At 42.7% G+C, this 24,695-nt stretch overlaps 1 protein-coding gene across 2 annotated transcripts; it reads left to right on the forward strand.

Annotated features, from left to right (window-relative positions):
* Nucleotides 1–1,279: 1,279 nt before the first annotated feature.
* HMGCS1 (3-hydroxy-3-methylglutaryl-CoA synthase 1) lies at nt 1,280–20,443 on the forward strand. 2 transcript variants are annotated; one of them, XM_045787373.2, is made up of 11 exons: nt 1,280–1,418; nt 6,881–6,941; nt 12,045–12,502; nt 12,810–12,935; nt 13,464–13,628; nt 14,760–14,925; nt 15,806–15,976; nt 16,656–16,762; nt 17,795–17,920; nt 18,152–18,315; nt 19,246–20,443. In XM_045787373.2, exons 3-11 carry the CDS (start codon nt 12,055–12,057, stop codon nt 19,333–19,335), a joined length of 1,563 nt encoding a protein of 520 aa, XP_045643329.2. In that variant the 5' UTR covers nt 1,280–1,418; nt 6,881–6,941; nt 12,045–12,054; the 3' UTR covers nt 19,336–20,443. The 2 variants fall into 2 exon arrangements, with proteins under 2 accessions (XP_045643329.2, XP_045643331.2); XM_045787375.2 differs by lacking the exon at nt 6,881–6,941 and having other exon boundaries at nt 1,290–1,418.
* The last annotated feature ends 4,252 nt before the right edge of the window (nt 20,444–24,695 follow it).

The following is a 24,695-nucleotide window of genomic DNA, read 5'->3' on the forward strand; positions in this document are numbered from 1 at the left end:
GGTGGAGTGATTACCATTGAGTGGTCCGTTCCCATGAGTAACTTACGCCACCACCTCACAGCAGTTACGTTGCCGATAGATTTTGCCACTTTGCTGCTGAGAATGTCTCTTATTAGGTTAGTATCTATGGTGGATAATGAATCTCCTATAACGGTAGTTGTGTGGTGCACAGAATCATCAATGGCCTCTTATCAACAGCATTCCTCGGTCTCAATGAAACAGAGGGAGAGAGATGGAAACAACTCTGAATCTCTCATGGTTCCCGTCAAAGCTAACTTTTACGGTGTCTCAATCTGAGGAGATGAGGTAGTCTAATTTAAAGCCGTAATTGTCCTCCTTTGGATTCTCACAGTGTTCCAGTGATTTCCTCCAGCTTGCTCCGCTCTATTTTCTGGGGGAGCTAAGCAGTTTATATCCTATTGATTTGTTGTACCGACAATTATGGGGCCCCTTCTTTCTTTCAACAGTCTTTTATTTGGGACCTACCACATATCTAGCTCTGAATATACACTGGGGCCAAATGGAGCTCCCTCCTTCGGAGTGCATGAGCTAGTAAACTCCTAAAATCAGGATCAATTTCCTTGCTCAGGTAAGGCCCCTTACTGTCCTCACTGGTGTCTAACTCCAAACTATCTTGTTTCCAGTTTACTTAGGAAGAATTGTCCCAATAGCAGTCTCTTAAAAAGTCAAGGTCGTTTTGAATAGAGGTATTAGGTATTTACAAATCGGGTGTTTAGAATATTTACACATTTACAAATTCTGAGTGACATCCTGCTCAAACTCGTAATGCAGGCGCATTTGGCTGCTCTGGAAATTAGAAAACGTTAACATTGCATTCAAATAAAGTATTGCAGAAATCTTACAGGTGAAGCCCAGCTCTGTTGCTAGGCAACCTGACAGACTGGCAAGCGGGGACCAACTTGCCTCCCACACTTGACCATCTCTCCCCAGTGGTGGGACGCGGAGACCTCATTGGCTCCCGTCTCCTCTCACTAAACTCCAATTGGCCGGAGAACCTCTCACTCCGTTCCCGTTGGCTCTCGCTGTCTCTCGCCGCTCTGTAATTGGCAGGCCGGCTCTCGGGCCACCCCACGTCACTCTCTCACCCCACTTCCTCGGCCCTCCGACTTTGTCCCCGCCCCTTCCCCCGCCCTTCCAGCCGCGAGGGAAAACCCTAGCAAGAGCCCGCCTCTAGTTTTCTTCGGATTGGTAGAAGCCTGACTAGGGGGCGGGCACTGCCGGGCTATTCTGCGGGCCGCGATTGGCTGCTGGAACCACTGTCCAGCCTCCCACCGACTCCCGGCGGTGCCGGAGTCGGGCGGGTCGGCCTCTATAAAGCTGGTGGCTGAGAGGAGGTGCCGCGTACTGCATTTTCGTGGCTCGCTACCTTTCCACGGCCACCGCACGGTCACGTTTGGGTGAGTGTCCCGCGACGGGGAGAGCTGGGCTGCTGCGGCGCCGGGGTGAAGGCCGGGCGGAGGCGGTGTCCTTGACTAGGCCCGAAGGAGCTGCAGCTCCGTCCGGGTGGGGCGGAGGCATGGACCCGGCCCGGGAGGATGGGGGCGCCTCGAGCAGGGCGGTGCGGGAACTCCCCTGCCAGGGGCTTGGGGCCGACTGCGGTGGGTTTGACGTGGGGCTGGGGAGTCGCGGAGGGGAGAAGGCGAAAGGGCGTTGAGAGGTAGAGTTCTATAACATAGTCAGCCAGGGGCTGGAGATGCCAGGGACATGGCTGTGTTCTCCTTGAGGGGTTTGGGGGTGGGGAGGCCCATCAGGAGGGGACGAGGAAGGAGCTGGGCTGCCAGGGCGTTCCCAGAGCTTTGGGTTAAGGGTGGACGCCAAAGGATGGGGAAAATCACGCCTAATTAGATGGAGGCTTGTAGGTTGGCAGGGGGTGTGTCCTCTTGCAGCCACGTATAGAGAGTTGCTGGGAGAAAGGGCAGTGGGCAAGTGTAACTTTTCTTCCCCAGCTCAGGTGCAAGAAAGCATCAAAACCGTGGTTTAACCTGGCTGAATACTTGGGCTGTTGACTGCTTCAGTCGGCTTGCTTCATATCTCACAGATTCCTGCCTCCCACCTTCCCGCCTCCATATTTTTTATGCCCATACTAAAGAAAAATTAGGTTTCCTTGGTGTTCTGAAATCCCATACCCCTCCCTCCTGCTGATAGCTTCAGGGCCAGCCTGACCTGATAGGATGTAATGGGTAGGCACCCACAGGACCTTCACACACAGTGGGGTTTGGGTTAAGCCAAAGTATAAGGTGTTTTTGAAAAACGTGTGTCCTTTGACCAGTGGTAGAGAAAAGGAATACTCTGACCTACCCTGGATGAAGGATTTGGACACAGGTAAGGAGGTCTCTGCTTGTCATGTTTGCCCCGTGGCCTTGGCCTTAGGCCATCCCAGGCTTCTTTCCCTGCTCACCTCTGCTGCAGCTCCTTCCAGCTACTGATGTTCTTGTCGACCTGCTGCCTGCTGCAGTAGGATGATGTGTTCTGGCTGCTGCTGAGTAACATCTGCTCTTTCGAACTGATGAATTGTGAAAAACAGTGGCAAGATAAATGGCAAAATTAAGACAAATGGAAGTATTTGTATAGTTAATAGGTTTTTCTTTCTGAGATGGCGTTTGGACTTTCATTGTGCAGATTCTGTTAGAGAGCAGATTGAAAGTCCTTAACCTGGATCTTCCAAATGGTTCTTTGTATCTTGAGACCTCTAAGCAGTTTGTGTTGTTTCTTTAATCAAAACTTTTATTTTTAAAATTTCAGTTATTTTTTGTAAGGGTAAGGAGGGCAGGGATAGCATATTTTATGGGAGAGGAGAAAGACTTTATTTTCTTGGTGTTTAACCTTTGTAGGACTCGTTCTCCTAAATTTATAGGTTTGCCCTTTACTCAATTCTAGTCTAATCAGTAACCCCAGTTCTGAGGAAGGTGTTTCCAAGGGGGATAAATTATAGGATATTTTGTTTGGGACCATAGAAGGCCATATCATCTGCTGGCTATTTCTGAGCCTTGCTTTTGATTTTGTTTTCTTCTTACATATTCTTCCAGAGTGCTTTTATATCTTGTTTCTGTTAACTGTGGGATGGACTTCAAGATTTTTTTTTTTAAGATTTTATTTATTTATTTCAGAGAGAGCGAGAGCGAGAGAGCATGAGTGGGGTGAGGGGCAGAGGGAGTAGCAGGCTCTCTGCTGAGCAGGGAGCTGATGTGGGGCTCCATCCAGGGACTCTGGAATCGTGACCTGAGCCGAAGGCAGACGCTCAACTAACTAAGCCACCCAGGTGCCCCAGGCTTTAAGATTTTTTGATTGAAATTTTAGATAGCATTTCTGGAAGGAAGTGCAAAACCCTGATATTGATGTAACGTGTATTTCCTCAGTGGCCTAGAATTATTTAAAACCATAAAGCAGTGGAACTGAATGAGGGGAGGTTCTGGTTTGAGGAATTTGATGGGCTGTGTATAAGAATCTATATTTAGTTTCATGTGGAAAAGAACAGTCTTAGAATTTTATGTTGGGTTACTAACAAACCAAATATCATAGAAGGGTATGATTTTTTTTTTTAAAGATTTATTTATTTTAGAGAGAGAGAGTAGAAGGAGGGGCAGAGGGAGAGGGAGAGAGAATCTCAGGCAGACTCCCCGCCGAGCATGGAGCCCTCTGCTGGGCTTGATCTCATAACCCTGACATCGTGACCTGAACCAAAACCAAGAGTCAGACATTAACTGACTGAGCCACCCAGGCACCCTGTGTGATATTTTTATGTGTCTCAAGATGGTGGTACAGATTCAAAAGCTTGAAAAACATGTTACCCAATCTAATTGGAGGGTAGTAGGACTCAACTCTTAATAATCCATTCGTTTTGAGACTTCTTGATATGTGGTGATGCTCTCTTGCTGTCTGTCAACTGAGCGTAGCTAGAGCAATAGAGGAGAAGCTAATTTTTGAAAGTCTTCGTCTTTGCAGGTTTTGTGATTGGGGATGTGTGGATATGGGAATGATGGTAAGAACAACAAATGTTGTCTTATTCCATTTGGATCCACTACATTTTTCAGTAGAAAACCAGTTTTCTTAAACATTTTCTGGGCACCGTTTGATGCAGCAGCTCATTTAAAAAGTGATAGCAAAAAGCACTTACTAATGAGGGCTGCTACAAGTACTCGAATCTAAAAGATTTGTCCTCTGTGATAATTCCAAATTCAGCTCCTCAAAAAAATGGCAGTTGAATGCCCATTACTCCCAGATCTCAAAGGGATTTCAAAAGAATCAAAATACAGCCCCTCTCCCAGGGGAGTCTAGGAATCAAGTGTGGCTAGGAAGACTGCCCATAACTGGTTTTTCATTGAGAGTAGACCCCGAGGACTTTATGTGAATGACGTAGACCTGCTGTAGAAGCATGGGGGCCCTGATTATAAACTTGAGGAAACCTTCTTGGAAGAGGTAGCTTAGAACAAGGCCTTGAAATAGGAGTAGAATTTACAAGCAGACCAGGAAGTCTGGGGAGAGGCAGGAATGTCTGTTTTTTACTGAGAGAGCTAGACCAGAGTGTACGGGCATGGGCAAAGTCTTACCAGTAGTTTTGCTGGCTTGTTCCTAAAGAGGAAAGGTTGCCAGCTCTTTCTCATTAAAAAGGATGTCCTGGATTTCTCTCCCATTATAGTGAAAAAGATCAGCAGGCAACTGCTCCCGGTTTATCATGTACGTAAATGTGTGCCGGATGCACTTCTCTGACTACTTGTTTGAATCAAGGCTGAGGAGGGATCCAGAAGGAGGGATTCAGAACTCTGAGTAAACCCCAGGAGAAAGCATCATGGCAAGAACCTGGTTGGCCCTAGCAGGCTTCGCATTCTTCAGTGTTTATCTTTGCCAAACTAGGAATATCTCTGTCGTGGCTGTGGCTCGAGGCTCCCAACCTGCCCAGCTGTTTGCGGGTCATTATGTGCTTCCTGGCCCAGCCGTGCTTGGAAAGGACCTTCTGTTAGAAAGAAGCTGATGAGCTGCTGGAGACTTGGGCAGTGCTGTTTCAGTCAGGAGAGGGATCCCTCCTAGCGGTTGCGGAAGAGAAGCGAAAGCCTAATCGCTTTCTAATGGACTATTTCCAAGTGGCATTTACCGCCTCCGTTTCCATTCCTGGTTGCCTAGGTAGCACAGCAGTCCTCTGTGAATCTTCTTTTTTCTTCTGTTTCTTTCTTCTTTGCTCTAATGTCCTCCTCTTGCCACTCCTCTCTTCCTCATCCTATCTTTACCCTCCCCTCCTCTTTCTGCCTGGCTCTCCCCACCTAAACTCTCTGCAACTGAAAAAAATCAAAATTGAAAGAGGGAATATTGACAGTTTAGGAGAAATTTCCTTGATGAAAATAGTGTCAAATGGTTTCAAGAAGAAATATTACTAAGTTATTTAGTCTCGACGTGGAGGGGGAATCATGTTTTCCCCTCACCAGAGAGCCAGTCCCTGTGGTCTACTTAATTTGCAGGTTACAAAAGCATAATTTGAGATAATAAAGGACAAAATATAGGTTATTTTCTCAAAAGTGTATGTATAATTCTGTAATCAAAGAGGTTTCTTGGAATATAGAAGTCTTCCTACAGAACTCAGGGTTTATTTATTGGGAGGGGGAGGGTAAACTTAATGAAGTAAAAGGAACTAAATCTCTAAAGAGCTCTTAAATGATCTAATCATGTAAAAGAAATCTTACTAAATTATTTATTAAAAGTAATTCAGAGTACTGAATGTAGTCTCTGGTTAATCAGGCAAGGGCAGATGCTAAATTTGCCAATAATTAAGTAGAGAGCAAAGATAATTGTGTTTTCATTAAGCATAGAAACTGTTGTCTCAAGTAACAATCCTTTAGAACAGATGGACTGAAGAAAATGCTCCATTGTCACCTTCCCTTTTTATTTCCACATAATTTAAACAATGCTAAAGCTTAATGCTCTTTTATCTTGATATCACATGCTTATCTTTTTAATACAAGCACTGTAGGAAAATCACTTAAAAGGTTGGGGAGGGTGGCAGTGGCCATGTTCAAAAGTAGGAGCATAAGATTAAATAAATGAAGGTAATTAGGTCTTGCTGCAGAGATACATATTTTGTTTGAAAAATATTAAGAACTAAGAATTATGTATTGGTACTTTATATTACAAAGCATTATTCACATATTTTATCTTCTCAACCATCTGGGAGGGCGGGTATTAACTCCATTTTATAGATGAGAAAACTGAAGCTCAGAGAGGCACACATTGCTAAAGCCACAAACTCCTAAGGGTAGAGCAAGCTCTTTTTTTTTTTTTTTTTTTTTTTTTTTTTAAAGATTTTATTTATTTGAGAAAGAGCACGAGGAGGGGGAGAGGGCAGAGGGAGAAGCAGACTCCCCGCTGAGCAGGGAGCCTGACCCTTGGCTGGATCCCAGGACCCCGGGATCATGACCTGAGCTGAAGGCAGACGCTTTGACACTTCACCAACTGAGCCCCCCAGGCGCCCCTAGAACAAACTCTTGAGTGTGGGAGTCTCATTACTCCAGAGCTTGCTAGTCCAGTACAACTTATTTACATTCCTTTCCTTCAATTCTTAATGTTCAAATTTAGTAAAGACAACCAACAACTCTCCTAGCATCACACTTGGTTTCAAGCCCGAATCAGGGATATGAACTGTGCATGTCAGTTCGTTACCAGGACTCAACCTACCACTCTACGCGCTCATGAAATAAGGGGGGGAAGTTTTATAAGCGTTAAGTACCATTTTTCTAAGGAAAGTCAAATTCTGTTCTATGCAATGTAATTGGACAAGGAAATGTTTATTTTAACTTACTTTGAATTGGAGTCATTATTTGAATTTGTGTGGTGATTTATGACTTTAAAAGAAGTTCTTATTTGAAATTCCTAGTGCCTGAAGGAGGAAACAGAGTGACAGACCTGGAGACTGCAGTTCTTTATTCTTCACACAGGTATGGCGTCCTGTCATGCTGCTAAAGGAAAGCCTTCCTCTCTAACGGAAGGGGGAATTTAATTGTTATCCCAGGGCAAATAACCACTTGTGTACCCCACACATTCTTAAAACCCATTACAGAGTTCTATATCTTTAATCATTAGTTAATGCCTTAGTGCTTTGGGAGACTGTCCAATTTTGTGGTTATTAGACTGATGTTTGAAATCTAGACACTAATTTTTTATCCTTTTTCAAGATAAAATTTAAAAAGAAAATTTACACATTTTATTATAAATACAGAGTCACCATTATCCTGCTTAGTTTTTTTTTTTTTTTTTAAGGTTTTATTTATTTATTAGAGAGAGAGACAGCCAGCGAGAGAGGGAACACAGGCAGGGGGAGTGGGAGAGGAAGAAGCAGGCTTCCATCAGAGGAGCCTGATGTGGGGCTCGATCCCAGAACTCTGGGATCACCCCCTGAGTCGAAGGCAGATGCTTAACAACTGAGCCACTCAGGCGCCCCAGGTTTTTGTTTTGTTTTGTTTTGTTTTAATTGTGGATACAATGCTCTGAAAAATACTAAAGTACTTTTTTATCAGCAAAAAGTTAAAAATATATGCAGATAATTTTTTAAACTGTCAGATTTTTAAACTATATTTAGAAATTTTTTGTGATATTTAGATAGTGAATGAACCAGAATACCCTATTGTGTATGGAGTTAACACCGTAATGTGAACATCTCAGAGCTTTAGCTGGCCTTTTTCTTATTGCATCTTCTTCAGAGAACGTTTGAGCTGTAGTAAAGATTACATCTCAGAAACTATATCATACTTTTTGTTGTTTGAAATGCCATGGAAACAGTTCCTTCCCTGTATTAATTTTTCATTCTTTTCCTACTTAATCTTACTGCTCCTTAATTTTAACCAAAAGCTAACTATTTCAAATTGGACAGCTTTTTATCAGGAATATAATGAGAACATCTTGGCTGTCAAAACCCCTCAGAGTGAGCAATATGGACCGAGTCAGATAACGTAAACATTTTTTCCACACCAAGAATCAGAGTCATGATTCACTTTCAACTTGATGTGTGTGGGTTAGTTAAGCTACATTTTTCCCCCAAATGAAATAAGGGACTTATTTAACCTCTCAGAGGTTTAAGCATAACAGAGTTATGCCTTGTTTCATAAGTACAATAATATAAGAACTGATCAGAGCTAGTTGGATTATGGTAAATATGGATTAATTATGGAATCAAAGCCTTGCATTGTGGCTTTTAATAAACTGGTTTATACGTTCAGAAGATTGTATATACTTGTCCATTTTATTTCCAAAAGCGTTGCAAGCTGCTGGGTCAGGCAGGGAAAATCACACTGTCCTTAGTGTGTTTAGAGCAGTTTGAAGAGTGGAAAGAATCCAAAGTGGTAACCTTGTGGGAAAGGCTGGGAAGATGGGTAACCCTACTGCCTCTGGTTTGGCAGCTTAGAGGGTAGCATATGGGAGGGGCTCCTCTTATAAGGGTATGGACTGGTCTTTGTTTGGTTTTTAACACTAGTTGTAGAGCTCTTTTCTACAGATTATGCAGAGGACTTAATCTTGTTTTCCTATAAGCTTAGAATCTGCCAAATGACTTTTTAGTTCCTTTATGTCTTTATTTCAACTTCAGTGTAGCACAGTTTAGATTATCGTAAACAGATAGGTTTTCTTGGAAGAGGGGAAAGGGTAGAACAAGGTAAAGAGGTGCTTCTCTATTCACGGAGCTGATTTGACAGTGAGCCTGTGAAGTCATAAAACAGTTGAGGCTGGAATCTGGGAGCCATCCTAAACACCTCCTCGTTTTCCCGGCTTCTAGTCAATCACAATTTCTGCCGGGTTTTTGCTTCTGTATTTTTGAAGCTGTTCCTTCTTTACCCCTCCTGTGGCAATTGCTCTAGTACATGAGCTGTCTTACCCGGACTGCTGTATGTGCCCCTAACCCAAATCCATTCTCCACACCGCACCAGTGATTGTGCAAAACGGGGATGCACAAGCTTTTTTGACTATGACCCTCAGTAAGAAATATGCTTTATATTGCAACCTAGGATATATGTGAATAATTGAAACAGAATTTTCATGGAAAAATTCTTAAAGTTACTGTGTGCCGTGCAAGCTGATGTTTTCTGTTCTTTGCCCTTCACTAAATTGATTGCGGAGTTGGAAAAATACATTGACCCGAACATGAATATGACCCTGTTATTTCTGTCTAAAACCCTCTGATGGCTTCTTACTGTCTTCATGGTGACACTGAAACCCCCTGACAGCAGCATCCCAGAGTCTTTATGACCCGACCCTGGCCTAGCTCTCCTGACCTACTGCTTGCCTGCTCTGCTCACTGGGCCTCACATTTCATTCAGTAAATGAGTAAAACTTCTCCTAGCTCTCTGTATCTTGCCTTTTTATATGTTGTCCAGCCTGTGGAGAATCTCCTGTCACTATTTGCTTCTGCACAGCTTTACTGATTACTCCTCACTCATTCTGAAGACTCAAGGCAGCACCAGTAACCAAGAAGCCTCTCTTCCCACTCTTCCCCTTGCCTCCAGGCTGGGTTAGGTAGTTCTCCTAACATCATGTGACTGTCTCTGTTGTTTCACTTGTTTATTATTAGATGTTTATATCCTACACACGGAGGTGGTGAATATTTGAAAGGGGAAGGGTTATCTCCTATGAAACTTATCCCAAATGTTTGGCATGTAACACGTTGTCATTGCTTGAATAAGTGAAAAACATAAAAATTAAACAAGATTCTGATATTTAGAAGGAAGATTCAATGATATCCCATAGGACCTTTAACTTAGATTTTGTGATTATATTTCTAGGTGCCTATTTTCTAGGTTTTAATATACTTATAACTTTTTTTTAAGATTTTATTTATTTGTCATAAAGAGAGAAAGAAAGAGCACAAGTATGGGGAGCAGCAGATGGAGAGGGAGAAGCAGGCTCCCCACTGAGCAAGGAGCTGGATGCGGGACTTGATCCCAAGACCTTGGGGATCACGACCTGAGCTGAAGGCAGACGCCTAACCAACTGAGCCACCCAGGCGTCCCAATACACTTATAACTTGATGACCTATGGGCTAAGGGTAGATTACATGATTTAAGGATAACCTCTCTGCTTTAGATGTCCTCTCAAGATTTCAAAAATTAACAACTCACCAAGGCAGTAGTCTGTAATTTCATTATGCCTAATACTATACCAGAGTTTGCAGAGTGGCAGAGGACAAAGGACATAAATATAGGATTTGACTTTTCATTTTTGGGAGTCAAAGTAGTCATTGGTAAAGAACGTTGGTGAGCCAGTAGGACCCAGGTAACTCTCATAAGCCAAGACCTTTAGGTGAATGAAGACCTGAAATTCTGTCACGTAAGGAGCACCTTGCAATTAACATGATGTCTAAAAAGGAAATTGAGTTGTAGAAGTTTAAATGGGGAAAAAAATTCTTTCTCTAAAACTAATAGGCTGTGCCATTCTTCAAGGCCTGATAAGTGTGTATTCCTGACTCCTGTGGCAGCTGGGTTCTGGGTGGACTGCCCATGGAAGTTCTCAAGGGAGAGAGGAGATGGGAAGGCGAGGCTGGCTTGTTTTTGTCAGTGGGGCTGCAAGAAGGGAGGGGGAGGGTTGTCTGGGCTTGAGCTCAGCAGCAGAGGGTCTGGCACCCATAGCTCCAGCAGCTTCCGTCGGAGTGTGAGCTCTTAGGATCTCAATAACCACCTGCCCCCTTGACCCCTAGCCCCGCCAACAGGTTTGTAACCATTTCCCTGTGTTAAATTCTCCCCTGTTTGAAATACCTAGAATGATTTCTCTTTTCCTGATTAATACGGTCTCTAAAGAAATTGAGGAGGCTCTGGTAGGTTCTGTGACTTGCCCATCCACACATAGCAATGCTCTTGAGTGGCTAGCGCATTTGTTTTACTGTTAGTAAATAAATCTAGACATTACTAAAAGTATTTACAGTGTGGCAAGAGTCTTTTTTAGCACCCTTTTTAAGAAAGAAAGGGGTGGTTTTAAGAGGTGTTATCTAGATGCCACACAAATAATACGTGGATTACCAGTTTTCAAATTTGAATCAGAGTTTGGTTTTTTTCCCTGATTTAGAAGCTAAGTGATACCTTGTGGTTCTGCAATCATTTATTGCCTATAGACTAGCTGTAGAAAGTGTAGCATATTGGCATATGACTCTGTGATGAGTCCTGGAACTTATTCTTGCTTAAAATTTTCATCGTTTGGGTTGTTGGGGGTGTTCTTTATAATAACAGGGGCCTTGTAGAGATTGACTTGGTAGACTTCTGTAGTGTGGCTTTTCTACTTGCTGAGATTGTTTAGATCACTGAAGAATGAAATATATTTATGATGACCGACTGACCGATTTAAACTTTGTTGGGTGGCCAGGAACAGATCAGGTACTTGAATTCTGATTTGTGGACCGTATCGCTAAATTGTCATTGTGTTTCATCTTACAGTTTTTTACAATAGAAGAATCTTATTTGAGTTTTCTTTACCATTAATAATCCTGTTTTAAATCTAAAGAGATCTAGGTGGGTTTTTTGTTTGTTTCTTTTAAGGAGTTTATTTTTAAGCACTCTCTCCACCCAGTGTGGGGCTTGAACTCAAAACCCTGAGATGAAAGGTCACGTATTCCACCGACTGAGCCAGCCAGGCACCCCTGAAGATGTCTAGTTTTAAATAAAGTGCAAATCTCTCTAAAAGACAATGATTTTAAATAGTAGTGTTCCGTTCATATTGTAATTGTTACTTTCACATATTAAAATTGCCCCTAATCTAGTCAGTGGTATTGTAATAGCATTACATGATGACAGACGGGAGCTGCACTTACGGTGAGCATAGCGCAATGCTTGGAGTTGTCAAATAACTAGGTCATACACCTGAAACTAATGTGACATTGTGTGTCAACTATACTTCGATTAAGAAAAATAATAATAAAATAAAATTGCCCTAAATAAAATATACTAAACTTAGAAACTAAATTAACATTTCAGGTCATAGTTGAACTTTTAATGTTGATTTCTTAAGTTTGACAATCTGGAATTTATAACCTAAAACAGTGTTTTCTTCTGTTTTTCTTTCTAAAGCTCTTTCACCATGCCTGGGTCACTTCCTGTGAATGCAGAAGCCTGCTGGCCAAAAGATGTGGGAATTGTCGCCCTTGAGATCTATTTTCCTTCTCAGTATGTTGATCAAGCCGAGTTGGAAAAATACGATGGTGTAGATGCTGGAAAGTATACTATTGGCTTGGGCCAGGCCAAGATGGGCTTCTGCACAGATAGAGAAGACATCAACTCTCTTTGCCTGACTGTGGTTCAGAATCTTATGGAGAGACATAGCCTTTCGTATGATTGCATTGGGCGTTTAGAAGTTGGAACAGAGACAATCATTGACAAATCAAAGTCCGTGAAGACTAATTTGATGCAGCTCTTTGAGGAGTCTGGGAACACAGATATAGAAGGAATAGATACGACTAATGCATGCTATGGAGGCACAGCTGCTGTCTTCAACGCTGTTAACTGGATTGAGTCCAGCTCTTGGGATGGTATGTCGCGTATTATTCCAAAGAAACTCTCCGTGAGGATGCATAGGCCCACATGACCTTTTAATGAATGCCACATGCAAACTTACCAGTTATGCTTGTTTGAATATGGTCAGAAATGTAGCTCTTTCAACTTATCTAAATTATAAACTGGTTGTCTTTATCATGTAGGACAAATTATAAAAATTTAGAATTTTTTTTGCTTTGCCAAAGATGGGAAAGCATATTCTGGGAAAATAGAAGACTTCATTGTATATGTATGGTACTTACAGTGGCGATCACCTTCATGTGTATTAACAATCTTTTTCAGGACGGTATGCCCTGGTAGTTGCGGGAGATATTGCTGTATATGCCACAGGAAACGCTAGACCTACAGGTGGAGTGGGAGCTGTTGCTCTGTTAATTGGGCCAAATGCTCCTTTAATTTTTGACCGAGGTAGGTGGGAGAGCATTTTTTTTTTATTAGCAACGTATGCCGAGAAAGTTGAAAATACAAATGGAAGCTAGTCTTACCGAGTGTTCATTAAATGCAGGTACTACCTGCTCAGTGTTTTATACGAGTTAGCATATTTGGTCTTTATAGGAATTTTATGAGATAAGTAATGTCATTCTCATTTTACAGAGCAGTAAAATGGGCTTAAGTAATAAACAGTAACTTGCCCACAGTCACTCGTTAGTGAAAGTTCAATTTTGTTTTCAGTTCAGTAGAGCAATTGTGATCTCCCAGTTACAGATAAGAAACTTGTATAAAATGTTGTATATCAAAGGAGTCTTAGGCCTGTCCATGGATGCTGTTACATTTCATTTCAATTACATGTGGGTTTCACCTTGTGATTTCCATGCTGCAAATGGCAAGAATTGACTAGATAGTTTTAGGAAAGTCCCCAGATAATGCAATCTGCTGACTAACATACAATCATCAAGGAGCAGAAATAAATGTCATCTACCTTTTTCGTTCTGATAGGACTTCGTGGGACACATATGCAACACGCCTATGACTTTTACAAGCCTGATATGCTTTCGGAATATCCTGTAGTTGATGGGAAACTGTCCATACAGTGCTACCTCAGTGCACTAGACCGCTGCTATTCCGTCTACCGTAAAAAGATCCGTGCCCAGTGGCAGAAGGGTGGGTTTCACGCGTGTGCCTTGGTTTGGGCATCTGTTGAGGGCACTGTGGTGTGCCGAGTGTCTTTAGTGAGATCCTGCTTTGTGGGCATCCTTCGTTAGTGTCCTCGAACTATTTCTTCCTCACCCACCAGATTGCATTTCCCCACAGATTTGGGGAATGTGTAATTTAGGAATAACAGGGAAGCTTTGGAAATGAGGTATATCTATGCAGAAACGCTTATTTGGACTTACCCCCAGTAAAAAAAAATCAAAACTAGGGTAAAAGAAAGTAACTTGAATTTTGTTCATCTTTTGAGAGAGAGAGGTACTTTTACAAGGCTTTAGCTTGCAGCTGTGATCCAGAGCAAACTCTAATGAAAATCCGTTACTGAAGTGACCCCCTTCCTCCCACAGGCTGTTTGCATTTGACCTGTGAATTCAAACTTGCTTTTCCAGTGTCCTCATTAATCTCTGTCTTTAACCCTGAAAAAGTTCTTGAGATACTCAAAAGGACAGCATTTGAATTAGTGCCATTAAAACACACAGTATCATATAAATTAGGCTTTTTCCGTAGACCAACTTTGCTTTATAGAGGTTGTTAAGAGAGGGTTAAAATAAGTATTGAGTAATGTAATAAGATTCGTAGTGGTCCTGGAGAAGAAACATTCTTGCAGTGTGTAAAACGTCATACTGTTCGCCAGTATTGAACGGGACAGTGATTTTCGAACATTATTAGGCCCCAGAGTGAGCAGTACACTCTACCTTGTCTGTGTGCTAAACTCACCCAGAAATAAGAAATTACATGCCATGCCACAAATTATGCAGTTTGCTATTTTCTGCCCTATTCTGTTTCATTAAAAAAATACCCTAAGGTTAAAAAAAAAAAAAAAAAAAAGCTGGCCCCAACCCACTAAATTAATTACAGACTCTTTAAGACTCTCTGAAGTTTGAAAACAGTAATGTAGTGGGGGATGTTCTGTCTCTGGATGTCTTTTTGATACGCATTTTAAGCCCTAGAGATATTTCATTACACAGTATATTTTTGGTTGTTGTTTAAAGATAGAAGAACATCGTAGCCTTGTTCTAAAATCAAACTTTAAAAGTTAGTGTTTTAAATGAATTTCATAATTTCTTTGGATTTCTCTTTCAGAGGGTAATGATAAAGATTTTACCTTGAATGATTTTGGTTTCATGATCTTCCACTCACCCTACTGTAAGCTGGTTCAGAAATCTCTAGCTCGGATGTTGCTGAATGACTTCCTTAATGACCAGAACAGAGATAAAAATAGTATCTATAGTGGCCTGGAAGCCTTTGGGTAAGAGAAGTTTGTTAGGATTTTTTTTTTCTTCTGTGTGTATTTTATCTGTTAAACCATTCTTTTCATAGATACGAAAATTTTCTTTTTTTTTCTTTTTTGTTAAAGATTTTTATTTATTCATTTGAGACAGATAGAATGAGCAGGGGGAGAGGCAGAGGAAGAGGCAGGCTCCCTGCTGAGCCAGGAGCCCAATGTGGGGCTCGATCCCAGGACCCTGGGATCACGACCTGAGCCAGAGGCAGAAGCTTGACCATCTGAGCCACTCAGGCGCCCCTAGACATGAAGATTTCTTCCTTTTAGATCTGTTCCCGTTGTCACCACGATATTAGACCCCATGAATGCCTGTATTTACTACGACAGCCTCTGAAATCTTCTCCCTGCGTCTCCAGCCCCTGTGCCCCATCCTGTCCTGCAGCTGCCGTCCTAGAGTGCACGCTCCTGCCCCTTCCACCTCCCCCCACTTCTCTGGCTCCCTGTGTGCCAGCCTGTTAAACTCATTCTGTCCCTTCTACATCTAGTAAAATTCTACCCTACTTTTTAAGGCTTGGCTCCTGCAATATCCTGACTTTTATAACTAAATAGACTTTATGATGGACTTGAAATAGTAGTGTATTCTGTTTGGTGATGACAGAGCTTTCATGAGTTTATTGACCCATGAGAATTCTGTTGTCCTAACTTGATGATAAAAAGCTTTGATAAAAAGGACCATATTTGTGCAACAGTTAACATCTTCATGGCAATTAGCATGTGGCTCCTTGGCTTTTAATAGGAAGACGGGATCGTACACACAGATTAGAATATTAGTTATACGTCGACTAGTATAATAAAAATGTAGTCTTTGAACATTGTAAGATGGCCTTTTTACTAAATCTTTCAGGGATGTTAAATTAGAAGATACCTACTTTGATAGAGATGTGGAAAAAGCATTTATGAAGGCTAGTTCTGAGCTCTTTAATCAGAAAACAAAGGCATCTTTGCTTGTGTCGAATCAGAATGGAAATATGTACACATCGTCCGTGTATGGCTCCCTCGCTTCTGTTCTAGCACAGTAAGTACATAGTTCCGCTGCCTAACTCCTCTCACTTGGGGATGTTAGATTTTAAACACCAAAGCTGGTGGCAGGCATGTTGAGGGCAGGTCCCACGATGACATTTTATTTCCAGGTTCAATAGCCTCCCGTCCATTGACTTAGAGGATGAGTGAGACGAGGCTACTATACTCCTGAGCACTTCAGCTCCTACTGGCTTTCCTGGCTGCTCTTCTCATGGTCATCTCACTCTTGACCTGCAGTTGAGCTGTACATCCCTAGTTGACTAACTAACTTATTTTATTGCATAGTAACTTTCATAAGCCCCATCATTCCCAAAGAGACAGAAACTGTTGCCCTCAGTCTGTTTATTGTAGAGCTTTGGGTCATCTTCCTAAGGCTGCAGGGTGACTTTTTACTCCCAACTTCTGTCTCCCCCACATCAGAGTTTTGGATCAGTGAGACTTGTTATTGTTTTTTATTTTTATTTGTTTATTTGTAAAGATTTTATTTATCTGAGAGAGAGAGAGAGCACAAGCTGGGGGAGGGGCAGACTCCCCACTGAGCAGGGAGCCCCCCTCGAGGCCGGATCCCAGGACCCTGAGATCATGACCTGAGCCAAAGGCAGAAGCTTATCCGACTGAGCCACCCAGGCGCCCCTCGGTGAGACTTTTTAATAGTTTTCCTCCCCCCTACACAGGTACTCGCCTCAGCAGCTGGCAGGAAAGAGGATTGGGGTGTTCTCTTACGGTTCTGGTTTGGCCGCCACCCTGTACTCCCTTAAAGTTACACAAGATGCCACACCAGGTACGTGCCGACTCTTCCAGCAGGAGTGTGTTGGGAACCGTCCGTGCGAAGAGCTGAGGTTGATTCAGCGGGCTCTTGAATCTGTCCCACAGAGCGCACGTTTGTGTCTTCCTCACTTCTTTTAACACGCCAGATTTTTACTCTCCACTCTAAGAATCTGCTTTAACTGAGTAAGTGGCAGCGTTGTGTTGGAGCCAGGATTGCTCTTTCCTTTTTTCCAAGTCAGAAAAAATATAGAATGAGCTTAAAAAAAGCTTTTTTTTTTTGGCATTTATGGCATTGTGTTTGACTTTTCCTTCTTCAGCAAGGAACTTTAATTTTTATCTTTTCTCTCGTTCGTAAAGCATTTATAACGAGAGAGGGGATGCAGGCAGGAAAGGGGATGTGTCTGTCTAATGCAGGCAGCCGTTGAGTCTGATCTGATGCGTAATACCAAATCAGTCCTTGTTGGGTCAGTTTTATACCAGATACCTAATTTTTATAGATTTATGGTCTTGGCTTATATGCCTGAGCAGGAAGGAGCAAAAACATGGAAAAAAACTGATGGAAGACTTGGCATTACTTGAAAACTGTGTCATGGATTGACCATGGACAAGTTATTTATAGTTTCAAATCCCATCTGTTTCCTACTTTGTCTACTGGCTGATACCAAACAAATGTCTAGTCAGAGATCATAGGAAGCTGTGCCAAACAGATACCATTTTTTCTTTCAACCAAATAGTATCTGGTAGTTCTGTAAGACGTGAAAAGTTGTTCTTCCATTTGGCAGCATCTTGTTCAGGTTTTGGGGCATGCTACTTTTGTCTTTTTGTCTTTTTTTTTTTTTAGAGCGAGAGTGTTCGGAGGTATGGGGGCACAGAGGGAGAGAGAATCCCAAGCAGGCTCCACGCCCAGTGCAGAGCCTGATGCGGGGCTCAGTCTCATGACCCTGAGATCATGAGCTGAGCCCAAGTCAAGAGTCAGACACTTACCTGACTGAGCCACCCAGGTGCCCCTACTTTTGTCTTTTAATATTGGGATTTACTGTTTTAGGGTCTGCTCTTGATAAAATAACGGCAAGTTTGTGTGATCTTAAACCAAGACTTGACTCAAGAACTTGTGTGGCGCCAGAAGTCTTTGCTGAAAACATGAAGCTCAGAGAGGACACTCATCACTTGGGTAAAAATATTAAATTGTGTTTAAACATATGGGTGTACCCCCAAAAGTCTACTGGAGGACACTTAATAACCTGAAACATGTTACGTGTAAGATAAGGGTATCTAGGCTTTCTTCAGTGCTAATCTGATGTCAGGGAACATGGTGGGGAAATAGGCAACTTCTTGCTTCTAGTTTTGCTGGCTGACTAGTATGTCGTTAACGAATGTTTCATGTTCTCTGCCCTTTCTTCAGTCAACTATATTCCCCAGAGTTCAGTAGATTCACTCTTCGGAGGCACGTGGTACCTAGTCAGAGTGGATGAGAAGCACAGGAGGACCTATGCCCGGCGCCCCTCGCCCAGCGATGACGCCCTGGGTGAAGGAGTAGGACTTGTCCGTTCAAGTACAGCCACAGAGGTAGGTGAAGTTCGACGTGTTTGCTCTCGGCCTCTGACAGGGTAAGAAATTTCCACCGCAGATCTCAGGGCTTAGGAGACCTGAGACTGAGCCATTTAAAGGAATGTCGATAAAGTAGAGTCCCTCAGAGCAAGGCCTTGGCCCTGGATTCCCGCTGTGCCATTTTCTAATTGTATAAAATGCTTTGCACTTAAATTACTAGCATTTTTAAAACGTGCAATGAATCCTGGGTTTTGTTAAGAATACCAGCATTTAAAGGAAGACTGATGTAAAGAGAAGGCCCGTTTGTGATCATGCCCAGTGAGGGCAGAATTTGGAGCCCTTCTCATCTCTTCTCAGGCCATTGTCACATCTGTCTACAGAATGTCAGGAAGTAACACTAATTGCAGTGATTTGAATTCCTGTTGTATGCTAGGAACTTTATTAACATTTTCTAATTTAACCCTTACAAAATCCATCTTGAGGTAAATGATACTATCCCCATCTTAGAGACAAAGCTGCAAGAAGTGAAATGGCTTGCCGAGGATCGTGGCCACGGTTCAGACTGAAACGTGATAGCCCTGGAGTTTATTTACCTGCTCAGCACAGAGTTGATGAGGGCATGGTGTTGCTTCTTGCCGTTGCACGAGTCAGGTCACTAGTCAGGCCACCAGAGTCAGAGTTGAGAACGCAAGAGTAACAAGTAGAATACTGTGTGGGGTGGCTCTCTGTGGCCTCCTTCTCTCCCTTGCTCTGTATTTGTGTAATAACTTCATGATAAAGTAAAGAATAGCTATTTATTTCCTTCCATGGAGAGTTCTAGAGAATATACGTTTAGTATAAACCTCTCCAAAATTGTCCTTTCTCAGTTTTTTCACTAGAATTTAGCACCATGACTCTTTAAAAACAAAAACAGAACAGAGTCAACAGCTTTTTTTCCTTTGATTTTAGCATATTCCAAGTCCTGCCAAGAAAGTGCCGAGACTGCCTGCAACGGCAGCAGAACCCGAAGCAGCTGTCATTAGTAACGGGGAGCACTGAGATGCTTCTGTGAGGTGGAAGACTTCAGTGCGGGGTGGGGCGGGGGGTGTATGGGAACAGTTCTGGGAATGTGGGATGTCTGGGGACAATTTTAAAGGATTACATGTTGTGTAACTTTTTATGTGACTGACATGGAGCCTGGAAAACTATGGTGTTCTTGGGAAAGTCTCTTTGCTCAATCTGCTAATGTGCTTCCTCGTGTGGTCTAGCCCATGCTTAATGGACGGGAATGTTTAAGGGCTCTGTAAACTTCATACCTCTCTGGCCATTTGTATGCATGAAGCTTAGTCTTTCAATATGGTATGATGAATCGTGTGCTTCAGGCGAAGAAAGCAGAGGTACTAGTCTCCAATTTTAATTTTTTTAAACACGTAAGAATTTTGTACTTTGAACAAACAAGCTTACTGAAAGTACCTGTGGTTTTTGAAAAAAAGTTTCTAGTGTAGGGAATATAGTCTTAAAATGTGATAGGCACAAACCCTGTTTTAAAATGGCAAGACAAACCTGTTCTTTTTCTATAATTTATAAATCCTGAAGAGGGAGAAGAGTTGGGATGGCAACTGGAATGTTGCTTCAAATCCAGGCCAGCAGTGACACATTATTGTAATGACCTCTGTGAACAGAGAGATGCATTAAGCCACGTCTGCTACAGACAACGTGGTACATTGGGAGGCCGTGGACGTAGCTCTGGTCTGCTTCGGAATCATTGGCTCAAGGTGGCGATGTTAGTGGGGCGGTGTATGGGGAAGTGGTTGCAATCCTTTGCACCTTATTTTGAAGAATAAATAAAACATTTTTCTGGCTGCCTTTTAAAATTTTAAAACAAACTGGAAGGATGGGGCGCAGGGCATTATTAGGTTACCTCTGATGCTTCAGTGTTATAAATTCAACTTAAAGACTGACAGCCTAAGTTCATGGTGTAAGTATTCTTTTTCCTTTCTTCTCCCTTTTTTGGGTGTCTTTTCAATGAACACTAAAAAGTACAACCCGAGTTTTATATAGTATGACCAGCCAAAAAAAGTATTCCATTTCAAGGTCTGGAAGTAGGATTTATAAAGCATTTTTTCAGACTTTCACCTTAAAAAAAAAAAAAAAAAAACCACGAAAACTATCACATGGGATGAGTAAGCAGACTGGTTAGACAGTTTTGTAGATCTTCTTGGTGCTGAACTATGACATGAGCCTTATAGATTGTAAAATAGAGATAGTTGGAACTAATGTACAGAACTAAATTTTTTAAACTTTATTTGCTGTTAAATTCTGTGAAGTTTCAGTTATCTAAAATAAACTTACATAAATATGAACTGTAATGTTTCAGATTACAAGGTAATACGTAATGTAGTGTTTGTAAAATACTCTTGTCTAATATTAACTAGTGGTATTTTGATTTGTACAGTCATAATTTGTTAAAATGACTTCATTTTAACATCCACTGATGTAGATTAATAATGTAAGTTCACATTTAAAGATTAAGGGGGAAATGGTGCATGTAATACTTTCACAAGTATTGGGAGGTTTGGTATGTTTTGAAAAGAGTAATTTAACTTTTGGGTGTCAGGAAATGGGTTTTTCTCAAAGTCCATTGCCGGCAATGGGCAAGCTTAGTAATATTGGCACAGAGCATTAACTGTACACCTTATTAACAGTGAGGTGAATAACTTTGAATAAAGTTTTAGAGAAATATTTCAGTTATTTGTGTATTCCTTTTCCCTCCTGAAAAAGGCAAGAAATCAGCTAATATGCTATTTTTAAATATGAGTGTTTATTTCATTTCTTTCATTCATTCACTAATTTATTCATTTATCCTTTTTTTGGTTAAGATTTATTGATTTATTTGACAGAGAGAGAGAGAGCACAAGCAGGGGGAGCAGCAGGCAGAGGAAGAGGGAGAAGCAGGCTCCCCGCTAAGCAGAGAGCCCAACGTGGGGCTTGATCCCAGGACCCTGGGATCATGACCTGAACTGAAGGCAGACGCTTAACTGACTGAGGACCCAGGTGCCCCTATTCATTTATCATTCAACAAACATTTGGAAACCTGATATAAGCAAGGCACTCTGGATTAAAGATTATAAGGTATATGGTCTTGCCTTCAAGGAGCTATTCATCTAGTATAGAAGAATTTGTACTGATAATCTATTATTCTTACACTTCAAAGACATTAACTCCCAAATTGGGTAGTAAACATGTATAAACTTTGCCATAAGCATTTATGAAGAGGATTGCTATGTTTTCCTAAAAACAACCTGAGATTAAGGGTTGCTAATTAAAGATTAAAAGCAAATTTAACAGCCCATATAGAATGGCCTACTATCAGCAAGAGCCTCCAACCTAGGAGCCACATGTTTTAAGATTTATTTATGTGAGAGAGAGACAGAGCGAGCATGAGCAGGGGAGGGGGAGAGGGAGCCTCTCAAGCAGACTCCCCACTCAGCGTGGAGCCTGACACGGGGCTTGATCCCATGACCCTGAGATCATGAGCTGAGCCAAAATCAAGCATTGGACACTCAATCAAACTGAGCCACGTAGTCACCACTAAGAGCCACATGTTGCTGGTGCTTCCAGGGGTTTTATAGAGTTTTTGCAGTGGCGGTAACACTGGACTAGGTCACCTCTAAGACCCCTAGCCACTCTCAGGGTTGTGTGAATTAGGAATTAACCCAGATTATTTTCTAGCCCTGTTTAGCTCATAACATCATGTCATGTGTAGATTCAATACTTAGTGATAATTTATTTTATTTTCTGGGCCAGTCTGTCCCTCTGGGTCATTTAAGAAATGGGCTAGTGTTCTTTCTCTAAGGTCATTTTGCAAATTCTTGAGTCCTAATTAATGTGCTTTAGGAGTTCTGTCCTTTCGTCTCTGCTTGTTGGGATTTGTGCTTTCTCTATTTGAGCACTTAATTTTTTTTTTTAACCTTCTGGGTTTTTTATGGCACTAATGAGTAAGTTTAACAGAGATAAAACTCAGACAGATGCAAACAACTACTTTCGATCTTCCTGTCACTCAGTTGAAACACTTCATGTCATGTCTCCTTGAAATGTCCTGAAAGAAATAGTAAAGAGGTCAGTAGAGCAGGAAACATAGCAGGATCTTTAAATAATTTAAAGCTAGGAAATCTTGACATAGAAATGAACGCTTTAAAATTTCTAGCAACTTCTTTTGTGTGTGTGTTCAATTAGCCAACATATAGTACATCATCAACTGAATGGGAAGAAATCCAGCAACTACTTTTAATTAAACCCTGGGTTCCTCTTTTTTTTTCCTAATTTGTGGTCAGAGTAAATAGTTGACCTGTGATTCCTCCCCCCCCCCCCACCCTGCCACAAAAAATTTCTATAAACATAGAAATTTGATGCTGAAAATGATGGATACCAATCCTCGGGAAGTTTATAGATCATCAGGGCTCCAGCTTATTAATAAAAAATGTTTTCATTTTAAATGTTCAGAAGTAAAAAACAAGGAATTCATCTTTGTCCTATTTCATCATCGCGCAGGCATCTATAGTTAAAAAGAAGAAAAGTTTTGCTGGGCTAAGTTTGCAGGAGCGTCCCCATGCCTCCGTGTCTTTCAGATGCTATGACACTAGCCCCTCCAACCCATCTTAGCAAAACCCTGTTGATCTCTGGGGCCTCATCTCCAGAGTTGCTTCCTCCTTGAAGGCTGACTGCACGGCCTTACTCTGCAGTAAGCACGTTTCCCCGATGTATCAAATTTCTTGTTCAGGCTTGTGAACTCCTAGGGGGTCTGTTCTCTGCCTACTTCAAGTCAGTACCACACTCACCGGGCTTACAGGGTGTTCATCCACCCTGTCTTCGCCATTCCTCAAATATGCCAAGCTTATTCTTCCAGACTTAGAGCCTTTGATCTACGTATCCAAACGCTTGGGCCCCGAATCAGACACTCTCTGCCCTGCCCGAATCAGACAGTTGCCCAGGTGTGGCAACTGCTTCCATTCAGTCTTTGACCAGGATCTCAGAGAAGACCCTAGCACCTTCCTTTGGATTCCTGCCATGTACCTTTCACTTTAGCCTCACTGTGATGTGGGATTCCCACCTTCCAAGAAGGTTTCCTCAAGTTTCTAATCAAGGCCCCCATGCTTCTACAGCGCAGACCGTGGCTCCGCATCTTCAGAGCCTGGTCCCTCCCCAGCAGCAGCAGCATCACCTAGGAACTTGTTAGAAATGCATGTTCTTGGGCCCCACTCGAGGCACTGAATCAGAACTCTGGAGGTGGGTCCCCACGGTCTGTCTCCACAAGCCGTCCAGGAGATTCTCGTGCGCTGGAACTGAGAGCCACTCCCGCAAGCTGTCCTACTCACCCCACTGCGAGGAGTCCGTCCAGGCCCCAGTGCCTTGAAGGAGATGCCTGCAGTGGTTTGGGCTGAACAGAGGGCTGCTCGGAGTGGGACCTGGGTAGGGCGGCTGTGTCAGCTCCCAGGCACCATTCCGATCCTTTCAGCCGCACTTCTCCCTCCAGCCCCTGAGGCTGTGACCGTTTCCACGCAAGTTTGGACAGCATCACGCAGGCCCTACTCGACCGCATCTGGTCTCAGGCCAGTGCTGTGGACTGTTCGTCCAAGGCTTTTCCGCTGAGGCGTGGGCAGCGCCAGGAACCCAACCTGCACTCACACAGCATAATCTCCATATGTTCCTCCAAAACAGGCCCCAGTGGGGCAGTGGGTTGGGGTAGTACTTCAACCCAGCACAGTCTGGAACTGCGGGCCAGGGGCGAATAGGAGCTGATGCGTCCATGTTTTCCCCTTTTGCACCCTGGGCATCAGACCCCTGAGATGTGCTTCCTGAGGCTTGTTGGAGCCCCTGCAGGACTGAGTGCCAACAACCCGCAGCACCGGCTGACTCGGGGTGGCTTTTCCTGTTTCCCTCCCTGCCCCTCCCTCCTCTCCAGGCTCATTTCCCCAGTAAGCTACTCCACATGGAGCCTTTGTCCCAGGCTCTGTTTGGGAGGAACCCAGTGGAGAACCCCTAACTGCCCGGAATGCTCTTGGCCGGCATTTTGAAGATCACCCCTGCTTCCTGTTCAGATCTCAGACTGTCCTCTGCTCAGAGTGGCCTTTCCTAATGGTCCCATCCCAGGGAGCAAGTCTCTAACATCAGATCACCCAATCTGAATTCTCTGTATAGCATCTGTCACTATCTCATGTTTTTCTTACAACTTTTTTTTTTCATCAATGCCTTTGTCCAGCCCTAGAATGTCCTGCACAGGAGAGCAAGGGCCCAGCCTATCTCTTTGCTCTTTCCTCGGCACCTTGAACAGTTAGTTGCTGGGCCCATGGGAGGCACTGGATAAATATTTCTTGATTAAATAAATGAATGAATGCCAGAGTTTGAGAACAGAGAGCAAA

Source organism: Ursus americanus, chromosome 15 (assembly GCF_024610735.1).
Source record: "Ursus americanus isolate L20-20 chromosome 15, mUrsAme1.1.p, whole genome shotgun sequence".
NCBI classification, from domain to species: domain Eukaryota; kingdom Metazoa; phylum Chordata; class Mammalia; order Carnivora; family Ursidae; genus Ursus; species Ursus americanus.